Below are 24,956 nucleotides of genomic sequence, written 5' to 3' on the forward strand. Positions count from 1 at the left end.
GGAAACACGGGCCGGCTCAGCCTCAGGTGGGATCCGGGCACACGGGGACGGGTTGTGTCCCACAGGGCCGTGGCAGGGCTCGGGCTGCCAAGCGGTGCCTGGGGCGGTGCTGCCGCCACGGGCCGGTCCCTCCTGGGCCGGGGCCGGTCCCGCTCGGTCCCTCAGTAGGTCGCGGGCAGGTCCCGCCCCGCTCCCCCTCACGGCGGCGCGCCCTGGCTGCTCTCACCTCCCGGCCGCTTGGGGGCGCTGTCCCCAACAAGCGCTTCCGGCGCCGCTCTGCCCCGCGTGCGCCCCGCCGGAAGCGGAATCGGCGGCGCCTCGTGGTTCCGGCGGGGGGCGCGCGGAGCCACCGCGGCCTGTTCCCTTTCCCATTCCCACTTCAGCCTCTTTCCCGGCCGGTACCGCCCCCAGTTCCCATTCTCGGCCTATTCTCGGCCCCGTTCCGGCTTCCTTCCCGGACCCAGCCCCGTTCTCATTCCTGTTCTTGGTCCACTTCTTAGTCCCGTTCCCGGCTCCATTCCCGTTCCCGTTCCCAGCCCCGCTCGCATTCCCCTTCCTGCCATGGCGGTCCGCGCCAGCTTCGAGAACAACAACGAGCTGGGCTGTTTCGCCAAGCTCACCAACGCCTATTGCCTCGTGGCCATCGGCGGCTCCGAGAACTTCTACAGGTGAGGGGGGCCCGGCCCGGCCCGGCCCGCAGCCCCGCCGGGCCCTGACGCGGCGCTTTCTCCTTGCAGCGTGTTCGAAGGGGAGCTCTTCGGGACCATCCCGGTGGTCCACGCCTCCATCGCCGGCTGCCGCATCATCGGCAGGATGTGTGTAGGTATGTGAGGTGAAGGGAGCCCCGGGGGGCTCGGGGGAACGGGGAAAGGTCGCGGGTTCAGTCGGAGCCGCAGCGGGGGCTGAGCCGAGCCGGGGAGCCCGTGGGGCAGCGCCGCTCGCCCTTGAGGGTTGATTTAATGCCTCGAGTGTGAGAGGAGGAGGAAGGATGATTTCAAAGGTCTTTTCCAACCTGGCTGATTCTGCGAAGGACGGGGAAACAGAGACTTGCCCGGGAGCCGGGGTGGAGGGTGTTGGCTCTCGGGGCCAGGGAGGCTCCAGTGCTCCTCAGTGCCGGCCCGGGTATGGGGAGGCATTAGCGAACGTGAAAGTCAGGGGAAAGCCAGTTTGTGCCTGGTGAGACCCTCTTATGTCACACCAGCTTCTTGCTTATTTGTTCCTTTAACCATTCTGTCGTGCTGCCACAGCCACACCAACAGTAGCACCGGGCCTTTTGTAGGGCAAATGGCATCTGCACGGAGAGTTCCTTGTAAAGTGTCTCACTGAGAGCCTCGGGCCTCCTTTAGTCTTGTTGGAAGAGAGAAGGGAGTAAAGATAGTGCCATTCACCCCCATTTGGTGCTTCAGCCTGGTTTTTCTTTTCCTGTGGTGCTAGTTATTTTTACATCTCCTGGGCTGAATTCTGGGCTTGGAAGGAACTCACAGAGCAAGAGCAGCTCAAGCCATGTGTGAACAGGAGGGAGGTGCTAACACACCTTGTGGAAATCTTCTTTTAATTGTATTCTATTTCTTTATGTCATTTTAGGGAACAGACACGGGCTGCTGGTCCCAAGCAGCACGACAGACCAAGAGCTGCAGCACATCCGCAACAGCCTCCCGGATTCCGTGCGGATCCAGCGCGTGGAGGAGCGGCTGTCAGCTCTGGGCAATGTCACCACCTGCAATGACTATGTGGCTCTGGTTCACCCGGATCTGGACAGGGTACAGGGCTCTGGGACACTTCCACATTCAGAGTGGGGCTGGGAATTGCTGCCCACACTGAGGCTGGAATTGTTCCGTCCGGCTTAGCTGTGGTGAATGTGCTTTGGAGATGGGAAGGATTCGGGGGTCCTGTGTAGCATGGGACAGGACAAGGGGGAACAGTTCCTCACTGACAGAGGGCAGGGTTAGATGGGATATTGGGAAGAAATTCTTCCCTGTGAGGGTGGGCAGGCCCTGGCACAGGGTGCCCAGAGGAGCTCCAAGCCCTATCCCTGGAAGTGTCCAAGGCCAGGTTGGATGGGGCTTGGAGCAACCTGGTCTGGTGAAAGGTATTTCTGCCCATGGCAGGGGGTGGAATGAGATGAGTTTTAAGGTCTCTCCAACCCAAACCATTCTGTGATTCAGTGATCATTTGGTGCAGTTTGCTTTGGGTGCATAAAATTGAGTGAATTAGAGTGTGCACAGGTCTGATAAGGAGCGTAAGGAGGAGTGCAGTGAGGACCACAGAAGGAGTTAAAGGCTACAGCTGAGTGAGCCAGAGCATGTCATAGCTGACATCATTATATCTAATAGCATCATTACAGGGGTCTGGAAGAAAAATAGAATGTTCTTGTATGAGAAGTTGAAATAAGAGCAGTGGAGACAAAGTCACTCCTATTTTGTCTGAGAACTGGTACCTTAACAGTGTTGAGAGAGATGTGTTGTGTCCTGACAGTGTTTGCTTCCAGCTAGTGCTAAAGGTGATGAAGAAATGCGACTTGGTGGCAGGAGTGCAGAGTGAAAAATAAGGGGATGGGAGAAGGCTTTGCACTATATGTTTGTAAAAAGTAAAGTAAGATGGCCAGAGAGAGAAAAATCAAAATAATTCATGGTGAAACCTAGAGAGGAAGGAAGTTGATATAGTTATGAGAAGCATAAGACCATTTTGTCCCAGTGGATTGGGAGCAAAGAGGACTGATTTGCTGAGAATTGATACAAGTGATGTATTCCCAGCAGAGAGGAGGGATTTGGGCATTTCTCAGCAAAGGCATGAGATTGTGTTTATAGTGACACAGGAAGGTGGGAACATGTGGAGTATGGAGCTTGGCTGTGTGTGTTATCATGGCTGAGTTGAGCTGTGCAGTGTGAGAGGCTCCCAGCTGTGTGCAGGAATAGCTTGACTTCCCACTCCACAATACTGTTTAGCTAAAGGTTTTATCCTCCTTCCATTTGCAGGAGACAGAAGAGATCCTGGCAGATGTGCTGAAGGTGGAGGTGTTCAGACAAACAGTAGCAGACCAGGTGCTGGTTGGAAGTTACTGTGTTTTTAGTAACCAAGGAGGAATCGTGCACCCCAAAACTTCAATCGATGACCAGGATGAGCTGTCGTCTTTGCTGCAGGTCCCACTCGTGGTAAGACATTTGTGGAGTCTTTGCTCCTCCCATTCCCTCCCAACTCAGTTGCAATGTTTCTCCAGCTCAGGGGCTCCCATATACTGTTTTTCTGTGAAGTGATTCTGAGAGGGAGGTGAGGAGAAGACTTGAACCAAGTCTTCCTGATGGTTTCCTGTCTTTCCTGAGTCTGAATAAGCTACTCAGTGCTTTTAGCTGCCTTCTGAAATGTTGCTCTGCTGGGATTGTGTACACTGTGCAGATAAAGAATGTGAGGCTGTTTGTGGTTTGGCTGAAGCCAGTGTTTAAAAAGATTAAGTAAGAATGTGCCTACTCAGTTGGATGTGTGAATGCTGTTATCCTTCCTGCTTATTGGATTCTCTTTCACTGAAAGCCACACCAGTTTCTCACCAGAGAGTCAAGGCTGATCATTAATCATTTTATCTGACACCTTCAGGACCTTGCTGGTGGCAGAGTTCCTGTCTTCAGCAGTGTGAGCTGAGCCACCCAGCAAAGACCTGTGCCAGGGCTGTGTGAGGAGCTGTGCCAGCTCCTGCTCACGGCTGCTGTGTCCTGGCAGGCAGGGACGGTGAACCGCGGCAGCGAGGTGATCGCAGCGGGGATGGTGGTCAACGACTGGTGCGCCTTCTGTGGGCTGGACACCACCAGCACCGAGCTGTCTGTCATCGAGAGCATCTTCAGGCTCAACGAGGCTCAGCCAAGCACCATTGCCACCAACATGAGGGATTCCCTGATTGACAGGTAGGGAGGATCCACCTCCAGGCAGAATCATGATCAAAACAGTCAAGATTGTATTATAAAAGCAGCTGATTTCACAGTTGATCTATCCACTTTAATTATCATTTTTTCACTCCTCTTCCCTTTTGTTGGTTACTGGCAGCAATTGCTCACTGGGTTATGGAATGTTTTGTTGCAATGAGAATCCTTTTTATGAGAATTAACATCTGCTTCAGGTGGCAGATTTTCTTCCCTAACTGTTCAGTGCTCAACCATGACATGAATGGGTTTTTTAAAACAAATCTTACTTTAAAAGTTAAAATACCAGTGATTTTGTTTGCCATCTTGGCTTTTGATCACTGTAGTTATTCAACTTATTTCAGATATTTGCTGTAACCGTTTCTGGAGCCAGAAAAACTGGAACTTCTCAGCTGCTGCTGCCTTAAACCTCTTACATTTAAAACTGCTAACTTGAATTTTTTTTTAAGCTTTTTTGTTAAAGGCTTTATCCAAGTTACTTTTAAATGTGAGGCAGGTGTTGTTTTCTGTCTGGAGTGGTAATGGACCTTCCCCATTCATTAAGATACACAAATGTTTTTCATAAGCAAATGGTTTTACGTTTAGGCATAAGCACAGATTACTATCTGGTGGTAGCTGTTTTTGGGCCTTGAGTTACAACCCTGAGGACCACTGATGTGGTGTTGAAATTGTGTTCCTGAACTACCTGAGCATTGTAACTTGGTTGCTGAGTTCTCAGCCACAGTCTGGGAATTGTTTATGGCATAAGGAATTTGTTCAGTAGAAAACCCTTTAAAGAATTCTTTGCCCTGTTACAGCTTGGGTTGAAAGTCTTGATGTCTCTGAGAGTATCAGAGCTGGAATAAAGCCTACTCCGAGCCTGGGCCAGGCTGAATATGCATTTTGCCTTTGCCAGCCTGAGAGGTCTGGCTGCTAGCAGCCACAATGTCTGGCTTCCCTCTTCTCATAGGTCCTTTCCTAGGAAGGGAAATTTCTTCTGTGCCTTTGTAATGAGAAGGTGAGAACTGACTGAAGCTGGTATTTTGAAATGCCTTCTGCACTCTGGCACAACTAAACTTTCTTTCTGTTTTGTCTTTTAGCCTGACATGAGCAGTGTTGGTTCCTGCTTCCCAGAAAGCTCCTAAGGAGTGAAGTGTTGACCTGCACTTTGGATCACAGACATCCAGACCTTCTGATGGTGTTTCTGGAGGCCTGGCCCAAGGGAGAGGCTACAAACCCAAATTTTTTCATCTTTTGTAAACTGTTACCCCAAAAACTGACAAATAACATGCATAAGATACAAATAAGGAATGCTCTATATCCCTTTGCTCAGTTCTTCAGCTCTGCTTTCTGATTTTGTGGTGCCAACTGAGCTCCTCAAATTACCCCACAATATTTACTCTTGTGGCTCTTGGATGTTGATCACTAGAGATTATTTTGCCTTAAGTCTTGCACCAGTGTCCTGCTGCACAGCAGTTTGTTTTGGCACTACATGTGCTGTCCTCTCTGTCCACACTCCTGCTCAAGTGGTGTTTCTGCTCTAGGTACATGTAAGATCCCTTTGTATGTCCAGTACCAAAAATACAGTAGTTTACTTGCCACAGAATAATTCAAAAGTCATCACCTGCTCTTTTGCCCTGACTTGCAGCTGTTCCCATGGGATGGTGTTTCTGAAGTGATCAGCTTGGATGAAAACTGGAGTTTTTCAGTGTCAGTCTATGGGCTTTTAACAACTGCAGTGTGGGAGTCCCTGGAGCAATGTTTGACCTGATGTCACCTGTGCTGCTTCTGAGGCACCTGCAGGAGGGCCCAGAAGGCTTTCTGTTGCCTGTGGGCTTAATTTGTCCTGCAGGAGTTCACCTCCTACAATGGGGAAACTTTGGACCACCTTATCTATTGGTCTTTAACCTTGGAGACAAAGGTTAAATAACTCGGTTCTAAGCAGTCAGTCAGAGGCTACAGATTTGGGAGCTTCCTTATGGAGAGCTCTGCCTGTGCCAGATGGAAAGCAACTGTAGGTGCTGCTTTCAGGCAGAAGATTGTAATTTTCTACACAGCTGTTGTTCAGTGATATCTCATTTCAGCTGCTTTCCTGCTTGCCCACTGAGGGTGCACTGAAGGCATCGAAGTGCCTCCATTTCCCATCCTGAGGGTAAAGGAAGCTCTCACTTGTCTCCACACAGCTGCCTTGCTCTCAGCTGAGTTCCCTTGGGGAATGATCACCTGAGGGCCATATGGGCAGAGCTTTTTTCAGCCCAGGGGCTTTGTAGAAAATTGAGTATACTTCCATATTTGTTTTACTGTCTGGATGTTCAGGGAAGGCTTTGTTATTTGTTAGATTTGGCTGATAAAAGGTTACTACTTAAACTTGAAAATAAAGATTGCCATGATCATCTGTGATCAGATATCAAGCCTTTGATACCATGCACCACCTGTCTTGGCCCACTGACTCCAGGTCTCCTCCTCTCAGCCTGTCTCAGTATTTAGAGTGAGAAGCTGCTTCTCTTTGGCCACCTCACAGGGCTCAGCTCTTGGGTGGGGCAAATGTGATACCTGTTTTAAACGTGGGTCTGTGGGAATTCTGAGAAGGACTGTGTACGAGGAAAACAAACTAATAAAGAATGGGTTTAGAAACATGGATCATGACAGGACAAAAGTGGTTTTCCAATGGCAAATTGTGTCCCAGAAGACCTCTGCAGCTCTTTAAAAGTCCTCAGGGATAGGAAGAAGATCTCTTGTACTTCAAAAAGCATTTGGCAGGACCTTGGGTGAGTGATCCCATGGAATGAGAAGCCCTCTTGTCTGGTTAAGGAAACTCGGTGGATTAGGGCAGGGAATTTTGGCCATACTGATTTACTTTGACTAGTGGAGCGTGAGGATTGGATTGAAAGGGAAATGCAGTGCAGCTGAGTGTGAAGTGAAGCACATTGTGGTTAAGCATCCAAATTTCACCCAGTAGTGGTGAACTCTGAGCAATGCAAGAGCACGTTCCTGACTGAAGGTCCGTATTGGGACAGACGTGCTCTGGCTGCAGTAATGGTCAAGAAAGCAAACTGTCTGGAGCTAATTAGGAAAACAAAGCCCAAACTGCCTAAAGCAGCCTTGGCTGTAAATCCATGATGCATCTTTATCCTGAGCACTATGTGTAGATGAGATGCAAGTGTTGCACAGTGGTTGCCAAATGTTTCTGCAAATAGATATTTTGGGGTAGTGTTCATCTACATTAACTTTTGGGTCTCAAACTCCAAAAGAAGCTGGGGAAAGGAGAGGTGAAATTCTCATGCTGCTGCCCATTGCTTGCCCTGAGATCCTGTCCTGCAGTGCCAGAGCTGGCAGGAGCAGGGTGGTGAGGAGGAGGCTGAGCACAGCAAGGGTGAAATGGGAGCCCAGGTGAAGGGTTCCAGAATGACAAGATTCCAGGTGACAGGCCCTTGGCATGACAGCCTGGGGAACAAGCACAGTGCAGCCCCTGACTGACCATGTGCTTTCATCTCCAGGGCAGCACAGAATGTGTGGTGATGATGCCAAAAGGTGTTAAGGAATAGTCAATAAAATAAAATTTTATGTCAACAGAGGAATAGGAACATATGTTCCTATGGGTTCTTTGGAGTCTTGAAAATGAAATTGGTGAGCTACAAAGGTCTGGGTTAAATACCATGGCTAAAGCAACCTGGCACCTTTGTCATCAGGCAGTGGAAGGCAACTTGTGACCTCAGGAAAGGTTGCAGGAATGATCAGAGGAACTAAAGGAATGCTGGAGAAATAGGTGATACTATGAAAAAGGCTGGAGTGAATGTGACAGGAAGGAGAAATGAAAGTCTCATAACTCTAGGTTCAGTGAGAAAGTCTGTAGGTGTGTAGCTGTGTGTGCTTTACAGGCCAAAAACCTGTCAGGATCCTTTACAGAGGTTTCTAAACCTCTGAGTCCTCACAGATTGGAGAATTGGAGGTTTAATGACATGTTAAAAGTTAGGAATAAATCTATCTTAGTGGAGAACCAGCTTTTGTGAATGTAGTGATCAAGTATCCCAGCAAACATCTAAATTTCCTGTGACAATGAGCCTGAATGGTAATGAAATTATTCAAAGTAGTCAAAAACTGGAAAAAACCCCAAATGGGATGTAGAGTGCAGTACAGTGAGTGTGGCTGGCAGCTTGTTCCAAGGTCCCTGGGCTGTCCAAAACCCACCTGCTGTAGAACAGGATCACAGTAACACACAACAGCCTTTTGCTTATTAGAGTTGAATTAGCACTGCTGGTCCCTGCTCCCCTGTGGGAACAATGTGTCCTGCATCTCTGGACAGGAGCTGGAACACAGCCCGTGCCCACAGAGAGCTTTGGCCAGGCTGATGGGCAGCGAGTCCAGTGCTTCTAGTGCTCCTGTAGCACAGCACAGGATTCCAGCAAAGAACTCAGGGCTGGGAACTCCCTTACATAAAAAAACACATGTTTGTGCCCAGATCCAAGTTATCCCAGGACTGGCCAGGGGCTGATCTTATCAGAAGTGATAATGAATGGGATTGTGCTGGAGGAAAGCTGCTTCCCCCCCCTGCAGCCCTCTGTGGATGCAGAGGGCTGTTCTCACCCCCTGAACACCTCCTGGAATACCTCATGCCCTGGAAACTCCAATATGTAACACCTGTCCCAGGAGCCAAGTACAAGGCAGGTAGAAAAGGCCCCGGGGTGTTTCTGTGGCTCTGTGGAGCAGCAGCTGAGGCTGGGTTTTGGCAGCCCAGGGCAGCAGCTGACCTTGCTGCAGCCACCCCAGGCACAGGGCTCAGCCTGCTGCCCACCCAGGCACTGCGCTGCCTGAACAGCTCGTTCCTTGGGCAGGCCAAAAACCTACCTTTGGGGCAGGGGGGACAAAATACAAACAAACCCAGACATTGCTCTCCGTTGTAAATTTTTTTAATATTTTTTTTTAATGATGGCTGTTGGAAGTTGCTCCAAGGTTTGGGCTGTCGCAGTCCCGGCGAGATGGCAGCGTACAGGTGAGACCGAGGTGCCACGTGGCTGTGGCGTCCGTGGTGTGTCCCACCACGCCTCTGGTACACAGAGCAACGCGGAGTAGCGTGGGGGTGTCTGATCAGTAGCTCTGATTTCGTTTGGTCCTTCGCACTCCTTCACTCATCATGAGACGTTAGCACATTTTGTCACTACAGTTCAAAGTTTCGCATCTACGAGCTTCTCACTTACTTTGTAATATGTTGGTAATAGTTTATGTTTAAACACAATAAACAGCTTGGCTATGGAAATCGGTTATGAAGGACAAAATACAGTTTGAGACCACATGTTAATGCAGTCCTAGTGGGCTTCACCAGTCAAATCTATGTGTCTATCCTGCTTCACCAGAGCAATATCTGAGTGCTAATTTGCAATCTGGAATGCTAACGATCTCTCTGCTGCTTTGTTCCTCATTGTAATTAGGAATACTTTTAATGTGTTTGTTGTCCTTGGGCTTTTTTTCAGAGCTGACATTACAAAGCTGTACTTTTTCTATACTAAGTGGACAATCTGTGCATTGCACTTCCACTGCATTCAATAAAATTCAGTTATAGGCAGAGGGTTTAGGTTAATCACCTGTTCCCCATGGTGAGCGGGCAAAGCAATTCCTGTGCTGACATGGATGGCACTTCTGTACAGTGCTGGGCTTCACCGTTGCACTGCACTGCAAAAGACTCTTCCACTCTTATTCAACATGGTAAAAATATCAGTATCAACATGAAAATCAAAAGTTTGTGGTTAGGGCACAATGTCCTGAACCACTCTCAAATGTAAGAGGGACAAGCAGAAGTTACTGTTGTAGGAAGAGACCTGTGGAAAGTCACTAGCTGAAAGTTAAGGTATTTTTCTTGCCTTTACCTGATTTTTATGGCTCTGTCAAACGTGGTAAACTCATTCTACTGTGTGGCATACTTCCTTTGGTCCTTGCCAAATATTTGCCTGTGAAGAAGTGAGCGAAACAAACCCCCAAATTCTGAAGGCATACAATGTTTGTAACATCTACAGGGGTTGGATTTAGTTTTGTAAACAGGCCTAATTCTTACTGTACCTTGATTATTTCAGCAAAATATAATGACGACCTCACTCCAAACAAACATTTCCATTCTCCTGAAACCCAACATACAAATTCCACAATCTAGTTACACATGCCACAGAACAACAACTCATCTTTTCCCAGTGTCTTAACAGGCAGAGTGTAGTCTGTCTATACACATTCCTGGTATTTTGGTAAACATTGGTTCCTGGGTTCTTGCTGGCAGGAGCTTAAACCAACTTACATGACATTTAAATATTTCTTTCATGAGTGGCTCCTAAAAGAAAAACCATGATTTTTTTTTTTTTTTTTTTTTTTTTTTAAGACCCGATTACTTTATCTTCAGATTGTCCCAGCCTAGGGCTTGATGTTGCCAGGTGTCTGGTTTGGTGCTTCTTGAGCTTCTGCTCCGCACTCCAGTACCTCTTTGAGTGCTCGGTGGTTCCTTGTGCACTGTGCAGAGTGGCAACATTGATTAGTTATGAATGTACAAAACATCTGACCAGCAGGTATTGGAAAATCGTATCCAGGTAGATCCCTGGATTTTTTAATAATCTAAGAAGATTTTATAGAATGATTCAGCATCAGAATGTCTTCTGCTTATGACACTGAAATTGTTCTTGTTCATAGATTTCATGATCTTAATTCATTTATGAGATAGCTATTAAAAAAATGGTTCTGTTCAGAGGTGGTTTAGCTACACTGGAGAATGCTGGGTTTAACAGGGAGCACTGGTGCAGGGAACTGAAGGAAGTTTCCCAGATCAGTTGAAACCTGTCTTGAAGACTCTGGTGCTGGCAGAGCGAGCCGGTGGATGGCACCGCGACCGGCAGGTGACCAAAGCAGTACAAAAGAAAGAGGCTCCACACTGCAAAGCTGCCTGCCTGTATTTTTTCCAGTTTTCCTGCTTATTTCCATCCCAGGGTGTCCAAAACTTGTAGGTCACTGAAGTAGGTTTGTTTGGTAGGCTTTTCAATGCATTTTTTCCTCTTTATTGTGTGTCCATAGTCCTCATTGGCTCAATGAGTTGAAATGTGCAGAGGGCTGTGTCATACCCATTCCTGGACAGGTCTTTTGTAGTACACAACATTTTGCTGCACCTCTTTGTTTTTAAACTGGAAGATTGTGTATACCAGGACAAGGATACACAGAGACAGGATGCAGGGGATCACCACTGCGATGGCATTGACAGTGCTGGGCATGTCATTTATTGTCACCATGATATCCACGTCATCATGCGGGAGGCGCCGGTCCTTGCTCCGCTCAACATCCTTCTGGTTACAGCCCATCCAGTCCTTGAGGATCGACCTGGGATAGCCTGGCTCCACACTCAGTCTCTGGTTATCGAACTTCCAGTACTCCTTCCCTTTGTAAAAGTAGGTGTAAACTAGGAGACAAAACAGAGAGTATTTCTGGTTAATGAGCTGTGCTTGTGGGAGGACATTAAGGGAACCTGGACAACTTGAAGATGGCCACTAAGTAAGTCAATAAAACACATTCATCCAGAGCATTCCCAAGCCATTGGAAAGTGAAAGTGGTTTTGGAGCTGGGATTTAAAGAAGAAGCTGTAACTCTGGCTAGAGTGTTCAACATTACCCATGGAACACCATTCTCCTTGGCCAAGACAAGCTAGGAATTAAAAAAGAAAACCCAACTGACTTTAAGGGAGGGGTTCTGAAGTGAGTTACCAAAGCATCTGTAAATATGTGCTCATCATTACCAAGTGATTAACATCATCTACAGGGTGCCAGCTTGTGCCTGGGTGTGACAGTGTTTGGAAGAACACCAGGTTTCTGTTCATTCAGCCTGAGGGAGCAAATGCTGAGCAAGATGAGTCCTTTTGCCAGACTCCCAAAGATTTGGCCTGTGTTAAGGAGCAGCTAATAAAAGGGTGATGCTTTATGCTACATGTTGTTTGAAGCACCTCCCTCTCCCCAGATGACCCATTTTCTAATGACTCTCAAGTTATTAGAAAAAAAGAAAGAGAACAGAAGAGATCTGTGGTGAAAGTGTTGGTCTGCACTGTGCCCCAGCTTGGCTGGCTCTCACTGCTGTCCTCCAGCCTGGCCCAGCCCTACAGCCCTCCTCTCACACCACAGCTCCAGATTTGAACACAGCCTCAATGGCACAAGCCCCTTCTGCTGGCTCTTTCCCTAACTGGAGGAAGAAATCTCCAATTCAGAGGAAGAAACATGTCGGAAGGAGCCTCTGGAGCCCCGAGCCCTTACTCAGAGCACAACTTCGAGGCTAACTGCTGACATCAGACAGGTTGGAGCCTTTAGCAGAGAGCCAGAGCTCACTACAGGTGAATTAAGAGGAAATGTAAATTCCAGCATCCTCAGAGCCTGGGCCCAGGAAAAACTGGGTAGGGTCTCTTGCAGCAGAAAATGTCCCATTCCCACAGAGCTGGATTGTCACAATGTGGTTTAGCAGCTGAGGAGGTGTGTGGGTTGGGATGAGGGTCAGGAAGGATCTAAGACTGCTGCTGCTCAAAAAGCCCAGGTGATCCCAGGGCTTCTGAGACTTGATTCTTGGATCAGAAAATACTGAAAGCACTCCACATCCAACCGCCCAGCTCCCAGCACAGACCAGCTCTTCCCAATCTAACAGGTGTAATGACTGCAGACACATACAGCCTTCCTTGCTGATGAAAGCCCCCTGAGGAGCCTGAGGGATTCCTCTCCACACGGTGATGGGCTTTGGGTATCCTGGGTCTGTTGCTCTCTTGTCCTCGTTGTACCTCCAGTACCTGTCCCCTTTGAAGAAGTAGGTTTTGCCCACGGGCTCCCAGCGCAGCGCGGTGTCGATGCCCTCCCGGGGCAGGCAGCTCCCCAGCTCCACCAGGCTGTGAGGGTAGCCTGGCTCTGCTGTCACTTCCTTAAAAACCCAGTATTTATCTCCTAGGGGTGAGTGGAGACACAAACAACAAATAGATTGGCCTGTTAGGAGTTGGATCAATGTGAATTTAAACCAACAGCAGTGAACTGCAGCATGTTGCTGCCATCCTTCGCTCAGGCTGAGGTGTTGATCAGCCCAAGCTTTTCAGACATTCCTGTTGCCTTTCCCTGAGCCTCTCAAGCTTTAGAACAGTTTAGAAAACTGAGGTACTGAAGTTGCAGACACAAATCCAGAAGCCCAGGTTCTGTGGTTTATACCTGCCATGCTTTCCAGACACTCTTCCTTGCTCACAAGTTGCTCTCAGGTTAGAGGATCCTGTTCAGGCACCGTCACCATACAAGGAGCTGAAGTGGGCCCCAGCACAGCGTTGATAATTTTGTCTCTTTAGGGGACAATTGTCTAGAAATGAGGTTTGGGAGTTCCCTGCACCCAGAGAGGCCTCAATGCCCTGGCAAAAGTTGTTAAAGGAGAAAAACAGAGGACTGACACTCCCTGGGCAATAGGAGCTGTTTCTTGTTATCACATGAAAGCCAACTTCCCCTAATTGACATTAACTCTATGCAGAGATTGTCCTGGCAAGGCCAGCCCACACTGAACTGTATTTTAAGGATCAGTGTCTGCTTGAAGTGCTCCCTTGGAAAAGGACAAGGGTGCAGCGTACCTGTTTCCACCATTTTCATGCCATAAAAGCAGCCTGAGGTGAGGCAGGAGTGGTTGGCTTGTACTGAGCTGTACTGTACCTTTGAAGAAAACGAATTTGCCATCAGAGCGCTCATAGGCTGCGTCGATCTTTGCAGGGAGGCCCTTCCAGAACTGCTCAATCTGCATGGGATAACCCTCCTGCACACGGTTGTTGCGCAGACGCCAGAACCAGCGATCCTGAGGAAACCAGAAGCCTCTTGAGACTGAGTATTTTTGTCTTGTAGTCAGACCTGGCTGGGTCCAGCATTCAGCACTGCCAATCCTTGCCTAGGCCCCACAACCATTACAGACAAAAGTCCTGCTTCAGGTGACAGCTCCAACCCAGCCCAACACTGTCTCCAGTCTGGGAAGCGCTGTGGGGGGAAGATGGCAGCCCAAAGGGGGAGATGCTGATGGATGGTGCTGTGAAAAAGGGTGTAAAGAAGGAGAGGAAAAAGGGCAAGGGGGTGAGTCCACAGCTGTAAGCATTGTGACCTCTTCATGTCTTGTCTGAGGTGTCATGCTTGTCCTGGTTAAGCTCAGCTCCTGAAGCCCAGGAGAGCGAGACAGCGTGAACATCACCTGGTGACTGTGTGAAACACACAGGGTTTAAAGGCACAAAGGAGTTATGAAATATCCCTTTAGATATTCGATCATTAGTTAAAGCTGCAGGGGATGCTCAGGGATGAGCATGAGCAGGACACGAGCTGAGACTTCTCCCAGATACCATCCCAACCTTCAACTAGTTTCATTTCAGGAATCTTCTGCAACTGATGTGGTCCACTTAATAACCTTCAGTATGTCCCTTTCCACACTTCACACCCATTGGGCAGAGTGAAAGCTACTGGTATTTTGGGAATGGGATGATGGCTGTCCCTGTTCAAGGTACTCTAATGGGTTATTGAGCAAAGGGCTGTAGTTTACAGGAAAGGTTGACTCAAATTCCCCAGGTAGGCTGAGAGATCCCGAAGCCCCAGTTCCATGCATGTCACCTCTGACACAATAAGGCTTGTTCCCAGAGCAAGCTGCCCCATCCCTGGAAGTGTTTCAGGCCAGCTTGGATGGGGCTTGGTCTAATGGAATGTCCATGGCAGGGGGTGGAACAAGGTGGTCGATAAGGTCCCTCCCAACCCAACCCACTCTAGGATTCTGTGGCTTCCCATGGTCCTGGTATTCCTTCCTGGCTTTACAGGTGGCTCCTCTCAGTCTTGGTGGCGTCTGAATTCTCTGCCAATGCACCCAGTTCACATTTTGGAGCACAGGATGCCTGGGCATTTTGTAAATCCCATTAGGCACTCTTTCCAAATATTACAGAGCCAGTCTGCTCACACTTCTTTCCAATATTGCTCAGTCATCACCCTTAGAGGAAGGGAGCTTTTTTTACAGACATTTCAAATCTCACTACCAAATACTTCTATTAATCTTTTCCAGCAATAAAATGAAGGGAAGACTCATGGGTAAGTGGGAATTCTTAGTACCTTGAAAACAAACATTTCTCCTCTAAAGAGAGCCACAGTGTTAAAGTTGCCATCACAGATGTTTGGTTTGGAGCCAGGGAGAGCTGGCCTATCACCCAGAGGAGGACTGGGAGGTCGTGGCTGTCTCTCGTGTTTTCTTTCCGAAGTGGAGTGAATTCTGCGAACAGGAAGAGTTGGTAAAGGCCTGGTTGGCTCCAGGGGCTCTATAGGAGGACCTAGAAGTGAAAAAGAATATATTTAGCAAAGTGGACATGTTTGATTTTTCTGTAAGCTTTAAAAGGCCCCAGGCTGGATGAACAGCACTGCCAGGGATTTACATACTCCTGATGCAGACAGAGCTCATTCCCTAGAAATGGGGAACAGAACAAGATGCATCCACACGTGGAAACTATCCCAAAACAGACAAGTGATAAGAACTGAAGAAGAGCCAAAATGTTTTAGTAGGTCTTCCCAAGGAGGCTGGAGCTAAAAGGAAGGAAGAGCCATGCCAGTCATATTCCCAACTGAAATGAAAGGTGGTAACCCTTGAATAGAAATGTTTAGTAGACCATTAAAAAAAAGGCAACAAAAACCCCTGGAAACCAAAGCAAAGCATGAAAAAAAAAAAAAAAAAAAAAAGTTAGGGTGTGAAAATCAATGCTGCATTGTAAGGGGAAGTGCAGGGAGTACTTTATCATACATCAGTGACCAATCTGCGCTTTCCCTGGTGAACAGCTGTGACAAGGGACCTTATCCCACTCAAGTGATGCCATCCCAGCACAGCTCTCCCTTTCCATCCTTCCCCAGATCAGCTCTGGGATAGGACAAGGCCATGGGAATGTACAGAAATAAAAACACAAGTGAGTTAGACTGGAGCAGAGGTCTTAAACTGCCTCTTGCCACAGAATGTTTTCATTGTTAGTGGTAAAACGGGATGAAATCTCACTCAGTCACATTTCTTGTTGCTTCTCAGAGAAGGCCACAAGCTAATATGGCAGTTAACAGAAGGCCACTAGAGTAAGGGATTTTGCTGGGCTTGAGATGTGAAGATGGTTTATTTTCAGGGATCATGGTTTCAATTTCATTCTGAGCATGTAGGATAAACCCTTACCTGTGGGCAGCATGGTGGCTGCTCATGGGTGATGTTTCAGTGTCACAGTTTGGGGCCAAGGTGCTGCACCTCAGCTGGAGGTGAACACTGGCCCTGGACAAGGCTCATCCTCACATCCTGGAAGAATCACCCTGAGCTGGGCAACTGCCCATAGGCAGGGAAGGGATTTATGAGGAAGGATCGAGGTACCTATGGAGGCCACACTTCTCTGCTGTTAGCAGAGGACTTTTGCAGATAAACATTTTGAACTGTGTAATCTGAAATAATGGTTTGGTGCCTGAGTCCCCATGGCAGCTTAACTCTTAAATGTTCCATTTTCAAAGGGTTCCTAAAATGGCTGAGTGCTTAGCATGTCCTGGAAGGGTGACCAGATTAGGAATAGCCTCACAGCTAATGAGAAGGAAGCCATCAGAGAAAGCCACCTCAATAACTGTTAATAAGGATGTAACAGTAAGAATCTCATGTGCAGAGATTGATGGATATGATGTTCAGAAAGTACTGCTTGGATGGTAAAGTCCAACTTCCTGCAGTACCAGGCGAGAAACTTCCACCAGCAAGTCCTGTAATGAGCACAGTGGTTCCAGGGCAGATACAGATTTCATGCATAGAAAATCCTCTATAATGCACAGTAAACTGCTCTAATGATTAAGTCCTGTCACAGCTGAAGTCTTTGGCTGAAGGCCATGCCATACCCATTGCCTGAGTTTGTGCAGCTTTAAGTTCAGTGTTTTCTGTCTTATGTCTAGCATCTCAACATTTAATCATTTATAGATCTTGGGATGGGAATGCTTTTAAAATTAACCTTCATGAACTAAAGAGAGCAGTTCCTTTGTCTGTTGTTGCAAAGGCTTTTGGCTTTCAGATCTCGAGACTTACTCCTCTTTCCTAAAGCTTTTCAAATGTTCTTCAGGGCAACCTGTCCTCACAATGTGATAATTTGTGCCATGTGCAATTATTAGCAACTATTTTTATTTACTTTATTTCAGAGCTTTAGTGAAAGACATCAAATAAAAATACAGAAATACTTTATGAGATACAGAATATTTATGAGGATTCTGTGATGGTGATTACCCTTGGAAAGCTGTCTGCATGAAATGTATATAAATACTATACTGATACTGTGTATTTCTCATCCCCTCCAATATTATAGTGCCCAGTATTTTAGCTGACCATAAAATTTCCAAACTGATACTGCTGCTGCTAGAGACCTGTGGATTTTCCCCAAAGGGGGTGCAGCTGAGGTCTCCAGACAGTGTCTGTGATAGGAGCAGCAGGGCTGGGCCAGGCAAGGAGGGCACATCCCCAGCAGTGCTGCAGTGCAGCTCAGGAGGTGCTTTTGGAGACATGCCTGGTCCTCTGCAGTTGCTGTGCTTTTAGTCACACTGAAGTTCATTAAATACATCCTTTTTGGAATGAGATAAACTTGAAGATGCACTTCTGGAGTGCGTCCAGGATGCTGCAGCTGCAAACAGGCACCGCAGGGCACGGCAAGAGCTGACCCACGAAACCACCACAAAAAATTCCTTCCTCAGAATATATACAGCATGGGTGCCTCAGTCCTCAGGATCTTATTTATTTCACACCATCCCTACGTGTGGCTGGATCTCCACGTGTGCTGCTGCTGTTCCTGCTGGCAGCCACTGACACTGCTCACACACACAGGAACTTCTGTAGTGTGGACAAAAGGCACCTCCCCAAGGGCAGCAGGTCAGCTGGATGTCTGGCACAGGCTGGAAAGTCTCTGGAGGCAGGACTTGGTACAGTGGGACATGCACAGGAAGGGCTGGGAGTGGGGAAAGACAGACCCTGCACAAGGACAAGGCTCTGGTTTGTTCACATGGGAGGGGGCAGCAGTGCTCAGCTCCTGCCTGGGACAGCTACAGGAGCAGGAAGTTCACAGCCAGTTTTGGATGTCAAAAATGGCATTTGGTGCCAGTGACAGAACCCAAGTAAATGAAGTCTGAAAACCAACAATTCGCATGCTCAGTGAAGATGGAAATGCTTGCAATGGGAAAGAGAAGTCTTGACTGGGACCTAAGCAAGGGGCAATAATCAGTGACTTACTGAGCACTGCAGACACTCATTAAACAGCAGAATGACCCCTTCCCTCCTGTGCTGCCTTCCCCATGGTTTTGAGTGGATGTTCCTGGTAAATAACACTGGAAAACCTCTAATGCCTGTCCTACCTGATAGGATTCCCCTACCAACAGCCTGGCACAAGGGTCAGCTACAGCCCATTGCTGCAGAAACACAGGGGAGGTGTAGTTTGCTGTTCACCCCACTTTGCAAGGGGCAAATGCTGCCATGCACTAACCAAACCAGAGGTGACCATGAGCAGTAAGATGAGGTCATGACATTAATTCTTTCTCCCTCTCTTTTAACACACAAAAAAAGGGTGAGACAGGAGCTGCACCTAAATAAAAAAAAGATGAATGTATCTGACAAAGACCCATCAGACACCCAGAATCTGACCATAAGGTGCAAAATAGAGACTGTAGTCTCTATTTCTATTTCTATTTCTATTTCTATTTCTATTTCTATTTCTATTTCTATTTCTATTTCTATTTCTATTTCTATTTCTATTTCTATTTCTATTTCTATTTTTCTATTTCTATTTCTATTTCTTTCTATTTCCCCAGTCACAGCCTGCCCTGCCCTGTACAGGCAGCCCTGTACAGCTCCCCTGTTCACCTTCAGTGCCCATGGCCTATCACAGTCATTTGTGGAGAAGAGGAAAGTTCAAACAGCACCTGCAACCCAGGGCACCAATGAAAAGGTATTAATTAGCCCTAAAATGCCACTGAAGCAGCCCACATAGAACTGGCACAGCAGAAGCAGTTGTGCACACCATGGTCAAGATGGTGCCAAGCAGCAAGGATTCAGATGAACCAGGGAAAACTTTTAGGGAAAACATTTGCTAGATCAGTGGAAAGAAATCTCAAGTCAGGCCCAACAAGGGAAGCTGGACCTGTACATATTCACTGCTGGCCATGGCCAAACCAGAGCTGGGCATTGCCAAATCAGCCCTGGCAAGGCTTCCCACACATGCTGCGGGTGGTCTGCAACCTGCTTGGATGCAGACTTCGTCATTTCACTTCAAATATTCCTCTTACTGCCCTTCCCTGCTAGCCATGCATGTTTCCTTGCTGCTTTTCACTCACTTTTTTTGTTTTTATAACACAGGTCTTCTAATTTATTCTGATTGAAGGTCTGTCTCCTCCCATACTTACACAGATTGCCTTTTCATTTTTAGCTGCTGCCTCCACTTAGTCCCTGAGTGTGGCTTAAGGTGGGAGGTGATCCTACAGCTCTGTGTGCATGTGAAGAGCAGAGGAGCACACTGAAAACATGGAAATCCTCAGGACTAAGTGCTACTCAGGAAGAATTTGGTGTGCAGTTATGGGGATGAGAAGCACAGCCTGTCCCTTGGTGGAGAAAGACGCTCCCTCATAAGACCTAAGGCACTGCAGAGCCCAACCTGGCACAAAAGCAGAAAGAGCAGACCCCATCCATTAGGAAAGCTCACCAGTCATTCCTATTTCCAGACTCCCATCACAGTAACCTGCCTCCAAAACAGCTCAAGGCAGGATGGAACAGGTTTACCAGCAGCAGAGATGAGTGTGTGAAAAAAGAGCCACTTAAGACATGCTGGCACTGTGGTATTTAACACAGAGACTGATCACATCCAGCAGCACACACAAACCACATCCTCTGCCTCTACACTTCTGAGCAACTTCAGAGAATCAGACAGAGGAAAAATATCTAATTAGAAAAATCTAAGTGAGAGAGGTTATTGCATGGGTCTGCAAATGGTCCCAAACCCAGTAACCTAATTATCATGATCTCAGCAGCAGAGCCAAGTACACCCATGGGACTGATCCTTCAGCCACTTCCACATGGGAAGCAGGTAAGAAGTTTCCTGGAGCTGAAAACTACACTCTGGAAGGAAATAACTTGCTGGGACTTTACAGACACTGTGTGGAGAAGAAGAGTTTCTTCCTCTCTATCAGAAGCAAGGCAAAGAATGTGAGAAAGATTTTGGGTCACAGCAGATCACCTTTAGAGTGTGACTTCCACCACTGGCACTTAGCCTCCTCCCTTCATGCTTCCTCTGTCGCAGACCATCTGAATACCAAGGTGACCTGTGAAGATAACACAGAGAGAGGAGGCATTTAGGAGCCACTGTGTCGATAGTTGAGGACAAAATATAATTGTACTGTCCTCCTGGCTATTGACAGAGTGTTCCCTCAACTGCACAGCACCTGCTTGGAGGCTCAGCACCTTCCTGGCTCAGCCTGTCCGAGCCAGCGGCTCCCCGAGCCTGCCAGCACAGAGGAGGCTTTGGATCAGCTCAGGGGAGAGAACCATCCACCTGCAAACAAAAGCCTGTCCCTATCTTCTTAATATTCACTCAGACAAGAAAACTATCCTCCAGACTACAGTTATGGTTTGAATAACTCACAGGAGGGTTTTGCTTTGAAAAAGCTGAGCTGCCAGCATGTTTCTGCAGCACTGAACCAGCTGTACACAGGCAAGGCTCCTCAGCTTCCAGTCAAAGCCTGTGATCCAAGGGAGACAGGGAGAGTAAGAGGAACCCACCTGGCTCCTCTTCAGGCTCCAGGGCAGTGCAAAGCAGCCCAAGTTCACACTACATGATGTAGCTGCCAACAGCTCAGGGGCCAGAGATTGCCCACAAACTCCAAGTGCACGAAGGACTCCTTTTCCTCTCTCACTTGACAAACTCACCCACAAAGCACTTGGCACTTCTGGGCTCAGCTTCAGGGCTGAAGTGAGTTAAGATGTCCCAGCTAGCCTGGGTCCTTGCCACAGTGCAGAACAAGCCCCAGCACCCACAGAACAATGGGTAGACAGTCAAGGCCCCTGTGATCATCACTGGGTGGCAGGAAGGGTTTCTCGAGCCCTTCTCACACAGACTTTCTCCTCTGAATGACAACTTCCCCCCAGGTGATAGAGCAGTCACCTGGGAGACGAGTGTCCACAGCAGACATCCTTGCTCTAAGCCAAAGGGATGCTCTCCTGGGCTCTGGAATGAGGTGATTCACTTTGCACTTGGATTCTCTGCTTTGGGTGCCAGAAAACTAGGTCAAAAATTCCCAGGCTTAGGCAGGAAAATGATGAGAGGTTGGGGCTCTGCAAGATGCTCCAGTTTCCTTCTGGAAAAACTTTCAGAAGCCTGACACCTGCTCCACGGCAAAACAGAACATTTTTCTACACTCAGAAGAATCTGTAGGATGAAAAAAGTATTTCTCACTCAGCCATAACACACACCAGTGTTTTTCCATCAGCTGAGAGACCTCCCAAGAGAGATGGGCTCCCTCTCAGCCTCCCCTTTGGCAGAGTCCTCCAGGTGTCAGGTGCAGCCCAAGGACAGCACTGGGAACCAGGCAGTTACTCCCTGTGTTTCAGAGGAGTGGGAATGAAGACCTGGCATGCAGCAGGTACGGCTCTGTGGATGCAGTAGAGGTGGAGTCTGGTGTTTCCTGCTGGGTCCAACACAGTCTGTGGACAGGAGGAAAGGTGCAAATGAAGTGATGCAACATAGAGAGGGTGTCTGATATCTCTGCAACATGCCAGAGATGTGGCACCAGGGCACATTCCTCCAGATTCCTGATTGCCAAGCATTTTCCTTCCCCTCTCCTTCTGTGAGCACAGTACCATGGGGCATGGATCCACAAGGCCCAGATCTTGCAGCTTCCACAGATGAAGTCTTGGATGTTACTCTATTTCCTCCCCATGTCCAAGAGGACATTTTCAGAGAACATTTCCAGGTCCCACATGACAGCAAAGCTTGTCCTGATGGTCTCACTCACAGTGAAGTGTCACCACATGGAAATTCTCCACCAGGAGAGAATTTCCCTCACAAGCCATCTCACACCGAGGTGCAGTTTACAAGGATATGGGATGGTCACAAGGGTTTGTAGGTTACAAGAATCTCTATGGTTGCCACTGGGAAAAGGGGAGGGAGGTTATGGAACTCGTGCATGCTCTCTGAAGGGGTGAGGTTGGTAGAAGGTCCTGGTTGCTCATGGACACTGTGCCCTGCTGATCCCCTGTTCCTGGATGTCAGAGCTGGCGTTGTGCAGTTCCTCAGCCAGGGGCTGGAGTGGTTTCATGCCCACTCTGGACCTCAGCCCTCAGGGGTGCAGCATGTGCACTGACTGGGATCTCTTTTCTTGAACTGCACAGAAGATGTGTGAGGCTGAGATTTCCTCAGTGAGATTTGGGATGACCCAGATCTTTGAGGTTGTCTCTAGGGTTAATGACCTGGTCTGCCTTTGAGTGCTTAGGAGACTTCCCCTTTGTGACCTCAGGCTTTGAAAGGCCCTTGAAGTGATGGCCTGGTTAAGCAGCCCTGTGGACATGAGTTTTCCCTGCACATCATGTCAAGCCCAGTGTCACAAGAGTCACTCCCCATGAGAGGCTGCTTCATCACCCACTGCAAACCAGTATGGAGAGCAGGATGTGAAGAATCATAGAATCACAGAATCATTCAGGTTGGAAAAGCCCTCTGAGATGATGAAGTCCAACCCTTAACCCAGCACTGCTAAGGCCACCACTAAGCCATGTCACAAGTGCCACATCCACACATTTTTTGAATACCACCAGGGATGGTGGCTCCACCACTGCCCTGGGCAGCTGTTCCAATGCCTGACCACCCTATTAGTGAAGAAATTTTCCCTAATACCCAGCCTAAAACACCCCTGACACAATTTGAGGCTTTTTCCTTCTTTCCTGTCACTTGTTACTTGCGGGGACCCTAAGCCCCACCTGTCAGGACAGGGTGACCAATGCTGCAGAGTGACCAGTTTAATCTCTGTGACAGCCACAGCTGAGCATCTCTCCTCTCTCCACCTGCAGTACAGCTCCCTACAGCCCTGGCTTCAACACTAGCAAAGTTAAGAGGCAACTCAGCAGGATATCAAGGGGACCTGCAAATTGGTATCACTTCCAGTTCACTTCCTTCCTGGGCATGTCACTTGTGACATGGGCATGTAAGTACACAGAGAGATATCCTTCTGCAAAACACACACAAAATAGAGTCCTGCTCTTTCCTTGTTTTGTCAAGGAATATGCTACAGGAAGCAGCTCTCAGTAGATGGGAATATTGCTGACTTGTGTTACAGCTCTGTCACACAGGGAGCCGGTGGCCTTGTCCCCAGTAGCTCAAAATGGAATTAACATTTTAAACATTGATCTTACACTAATCAGCATGAAGCACAAACAAGAGTTCACATCACCTACTGTCTCTTTGGGTGAGTTCTGAAATAAATTCAGCAAACAATAAATTAAAAATTCAACAGATCATTATATGACAGATCTGGATGTGTTTATTTTCTAATGGATAAACACAGATACAATATAAACCACATTTGAAATGCATCATTCTCAAAATGAGGCAAAATGGACTTCAGCTTTAGTAGAGCCGCCATTCTTTGTTCTAGCAACTTCAGTGGAATGAAATATTGGAAGTTTTGATCATAAGAATTTCTTAAAAAGGACACTACAGGCAAGACAGTAGCTCCATGTGTGACCTTGCAGAGTAGGACACTAAATAATACATATTGAGCACATGCTGCTGCACTGTAGAGAATGTCAAAGCAGCAAGAAAGCATGAGATTTTGGTTTTTGGAGAGGTTCGATGGTAGATGGGCTTTTGGCATTCCCAAGGCACAACAAAGCAGAGTGGCACTGTGGAAACAAAATACATTAGTTGAATGTTTCTGCTAAACCTACAAGAAGGATATTTCAGCAGGCCCTTCTCAGTTTTATGACCAGATGAAGGGTTCTGTTCTTTCACCATTAGTTCTAGGGAGAAACATCATCTGCATTTTCCATAATTTCTTTGCGAACCATAAGCATAAAACCTAATTTTAAATTCAACTTTGTTTTTTGGACTGTAACTCTGTACCAAGGGCTGAAATCTCTACCTGGAGAAGAAAAGCTCCTGCTGCAGAAGCTGCTCCTTCTTCTCCCCACAGGATGTGTTACCTCTACAACCCCTAACACCATCCCCAGCCCATTCCAGCTCAAAGACCTCAGCCCCATTCTGAGGAGTGCTGATCCTGCTGATCCTGGCTTGAATCCCAAAAGTGAAGCAGGAAGGCTGTCAGTTCCTTATCTGCTCCCTTTCCAAAAACATGTCTGAAAACAGAGAAACCAGTCATTTTTCCTTGATTGTACTTCCACTGTCTGCAATAAATTGTGGTTTTTTTCTATCTGATTAATCAAAGTTCACAGGAACTAAATCAACATTTCAAAATAGAAACAGCCTAATGGCATTTTGGCAGCTTTCAAAAATTAACATTTAGATCTATTACTTAATGAAAGTTTAACACTGACTACCCCAGCACTTTATTTCAAAACCCTCCAGAGCCTCTGCTATCCTGAGCACCAGAACTATGTACTATGTTAAAGTTTTCATAATTAAACAATACCATATGATAATTAACATGCAACTTCACCCCAGTAATGATCAATAAGGAGATGCACCAATGAGATGAGATAATTCCCCTGGGTGTACTTTAAGCCATTGTATTTTACATGTTGGACCTTACTTGTATATCTGCCTCACACTGAGGCTGGACTGCCAACTACAAATGCTTGGCTTTTTCCCACTTTTTCCCACAAGTCAGAGAAATTAGTCCAGAAAGGGACTTTTCCAGGCATCTGCACTTAAACAAATGAATCTCAATCCAGTCACAAAAAGCAAACACCAAATGACTCAGATAAGATGCAGTTTATACCTCTAAAGTGTTGCTTTAGAACCTTACAGGTCTTGACACACATTTTATTAACAGCAATTTCACATTCACTGGCAGATCACTGATGCAAACATTGAATACTGTCAGGCCTGCCACCAATTCC

General features: G+C 47.5%; 2 protein-coding genes across 3 annotated transcripts in view; one reads left to right on the plus strand and one right to left on the minus strand.

Annotated features, from left to right (window-relative positions):
- The first annotated feature begins 117 nt into the window (after nucleotides 1-117).
- Nucleotides 118-6,292, plus strand: EIF6 (eukaryotic translation initiation factor 6). Its single transcript, XM_023940083.2, has 6 exons — nucleotides 118-668; nucleotides 738-823; nucleotides 1,585-1,760; nucleotides 2,976-3,152; nucleotides 3,712-3,893; nucleotides 4,988-6,292. Exons 1-6 carry the CDS (start codon nucleotides 562-564, stop codon nucleotides 4,995-4,997), a joined length of 738 nt encoding a protein of 245 aa, XP_023795851.1. The 5' UTR covers nucleotides 118-561; the 3' UTR covers nucleotides 4,998-6,292.
- Nucleotides 6,293-8,778: 2,486 nt separating this feature from the next.
- MMP24 (matrix metallopeptidase 24) overlaps nucleotides 8,779-24,956 on the minus strand; it is a 44,192-nt gene continuing 28,014 nt past the window's right edge. For both annotated transcript variants that reach the window (XM_086853463.1, XM_086853464.1), the window contains exons 6-9: nucleotides 14,981-15,195; nucleotides 13,562-13,700; nucleotides 12,557-12,823; nucleotides 8,779-11,310 (exon numbers count right to left, since the gene is read on the minus strand). In XM_086853463.1, coding sequence (XP_086709589.1) covers nucleotides 10,973-11,310; nucleotides 12,557-12,823; nucleotides 13,562-13,700; nucleotides 14,981-15,195 — 959 coding nt within the window. In that variant the 3' untranslated portion in view covers nucleotides 8,779-10,972. The remainder of the gene's footprint in view (nucleotides 11,311-12,556; nucleotides 12,824-13,561; nucleotides 13,701-14,980; nucleotides 15,196-24,956) is intronic.

This window comes from Cyanistes caeruleus, chromosome 16, assembly GCF_971803275.1.
Source record: "Cyanistes caeruleus chromosome 16, bCyaCae1.hap1.1, whole genome shotgun sequence".
Classification (NCBI taxonomy): Eukaryota; Metazoa; Chordata; class Aves; order Passeriformes; family Paridae; genus Cyanistes; species Cyanistes caeruleus.

Bases quoted from the DNA above. Each gene is read 5' to 3' on its own strand.
- EIF6 (XM_023940083.2), top strand. From the start codon at position 562: ATGGCGGTCCGCGCCAGCTTCGAGAACAACAACGAGCTGGGCTGTTTC. The intron at 669-737 runs GTGAGGGGGGCC...TTCTCCTTGCAG, and splicing joins GGCTCCGAGAACTTCTACAG to CGTGTTCGAAGGGGAGCTCT. The intron at 3,153-3,711 runs GTAAGACATTTG...GTGTCCTGGCAG, and splicing joins TGCTGCAGGTCCCACTCGTG to GCAGGGACGGTGAACCGCGG.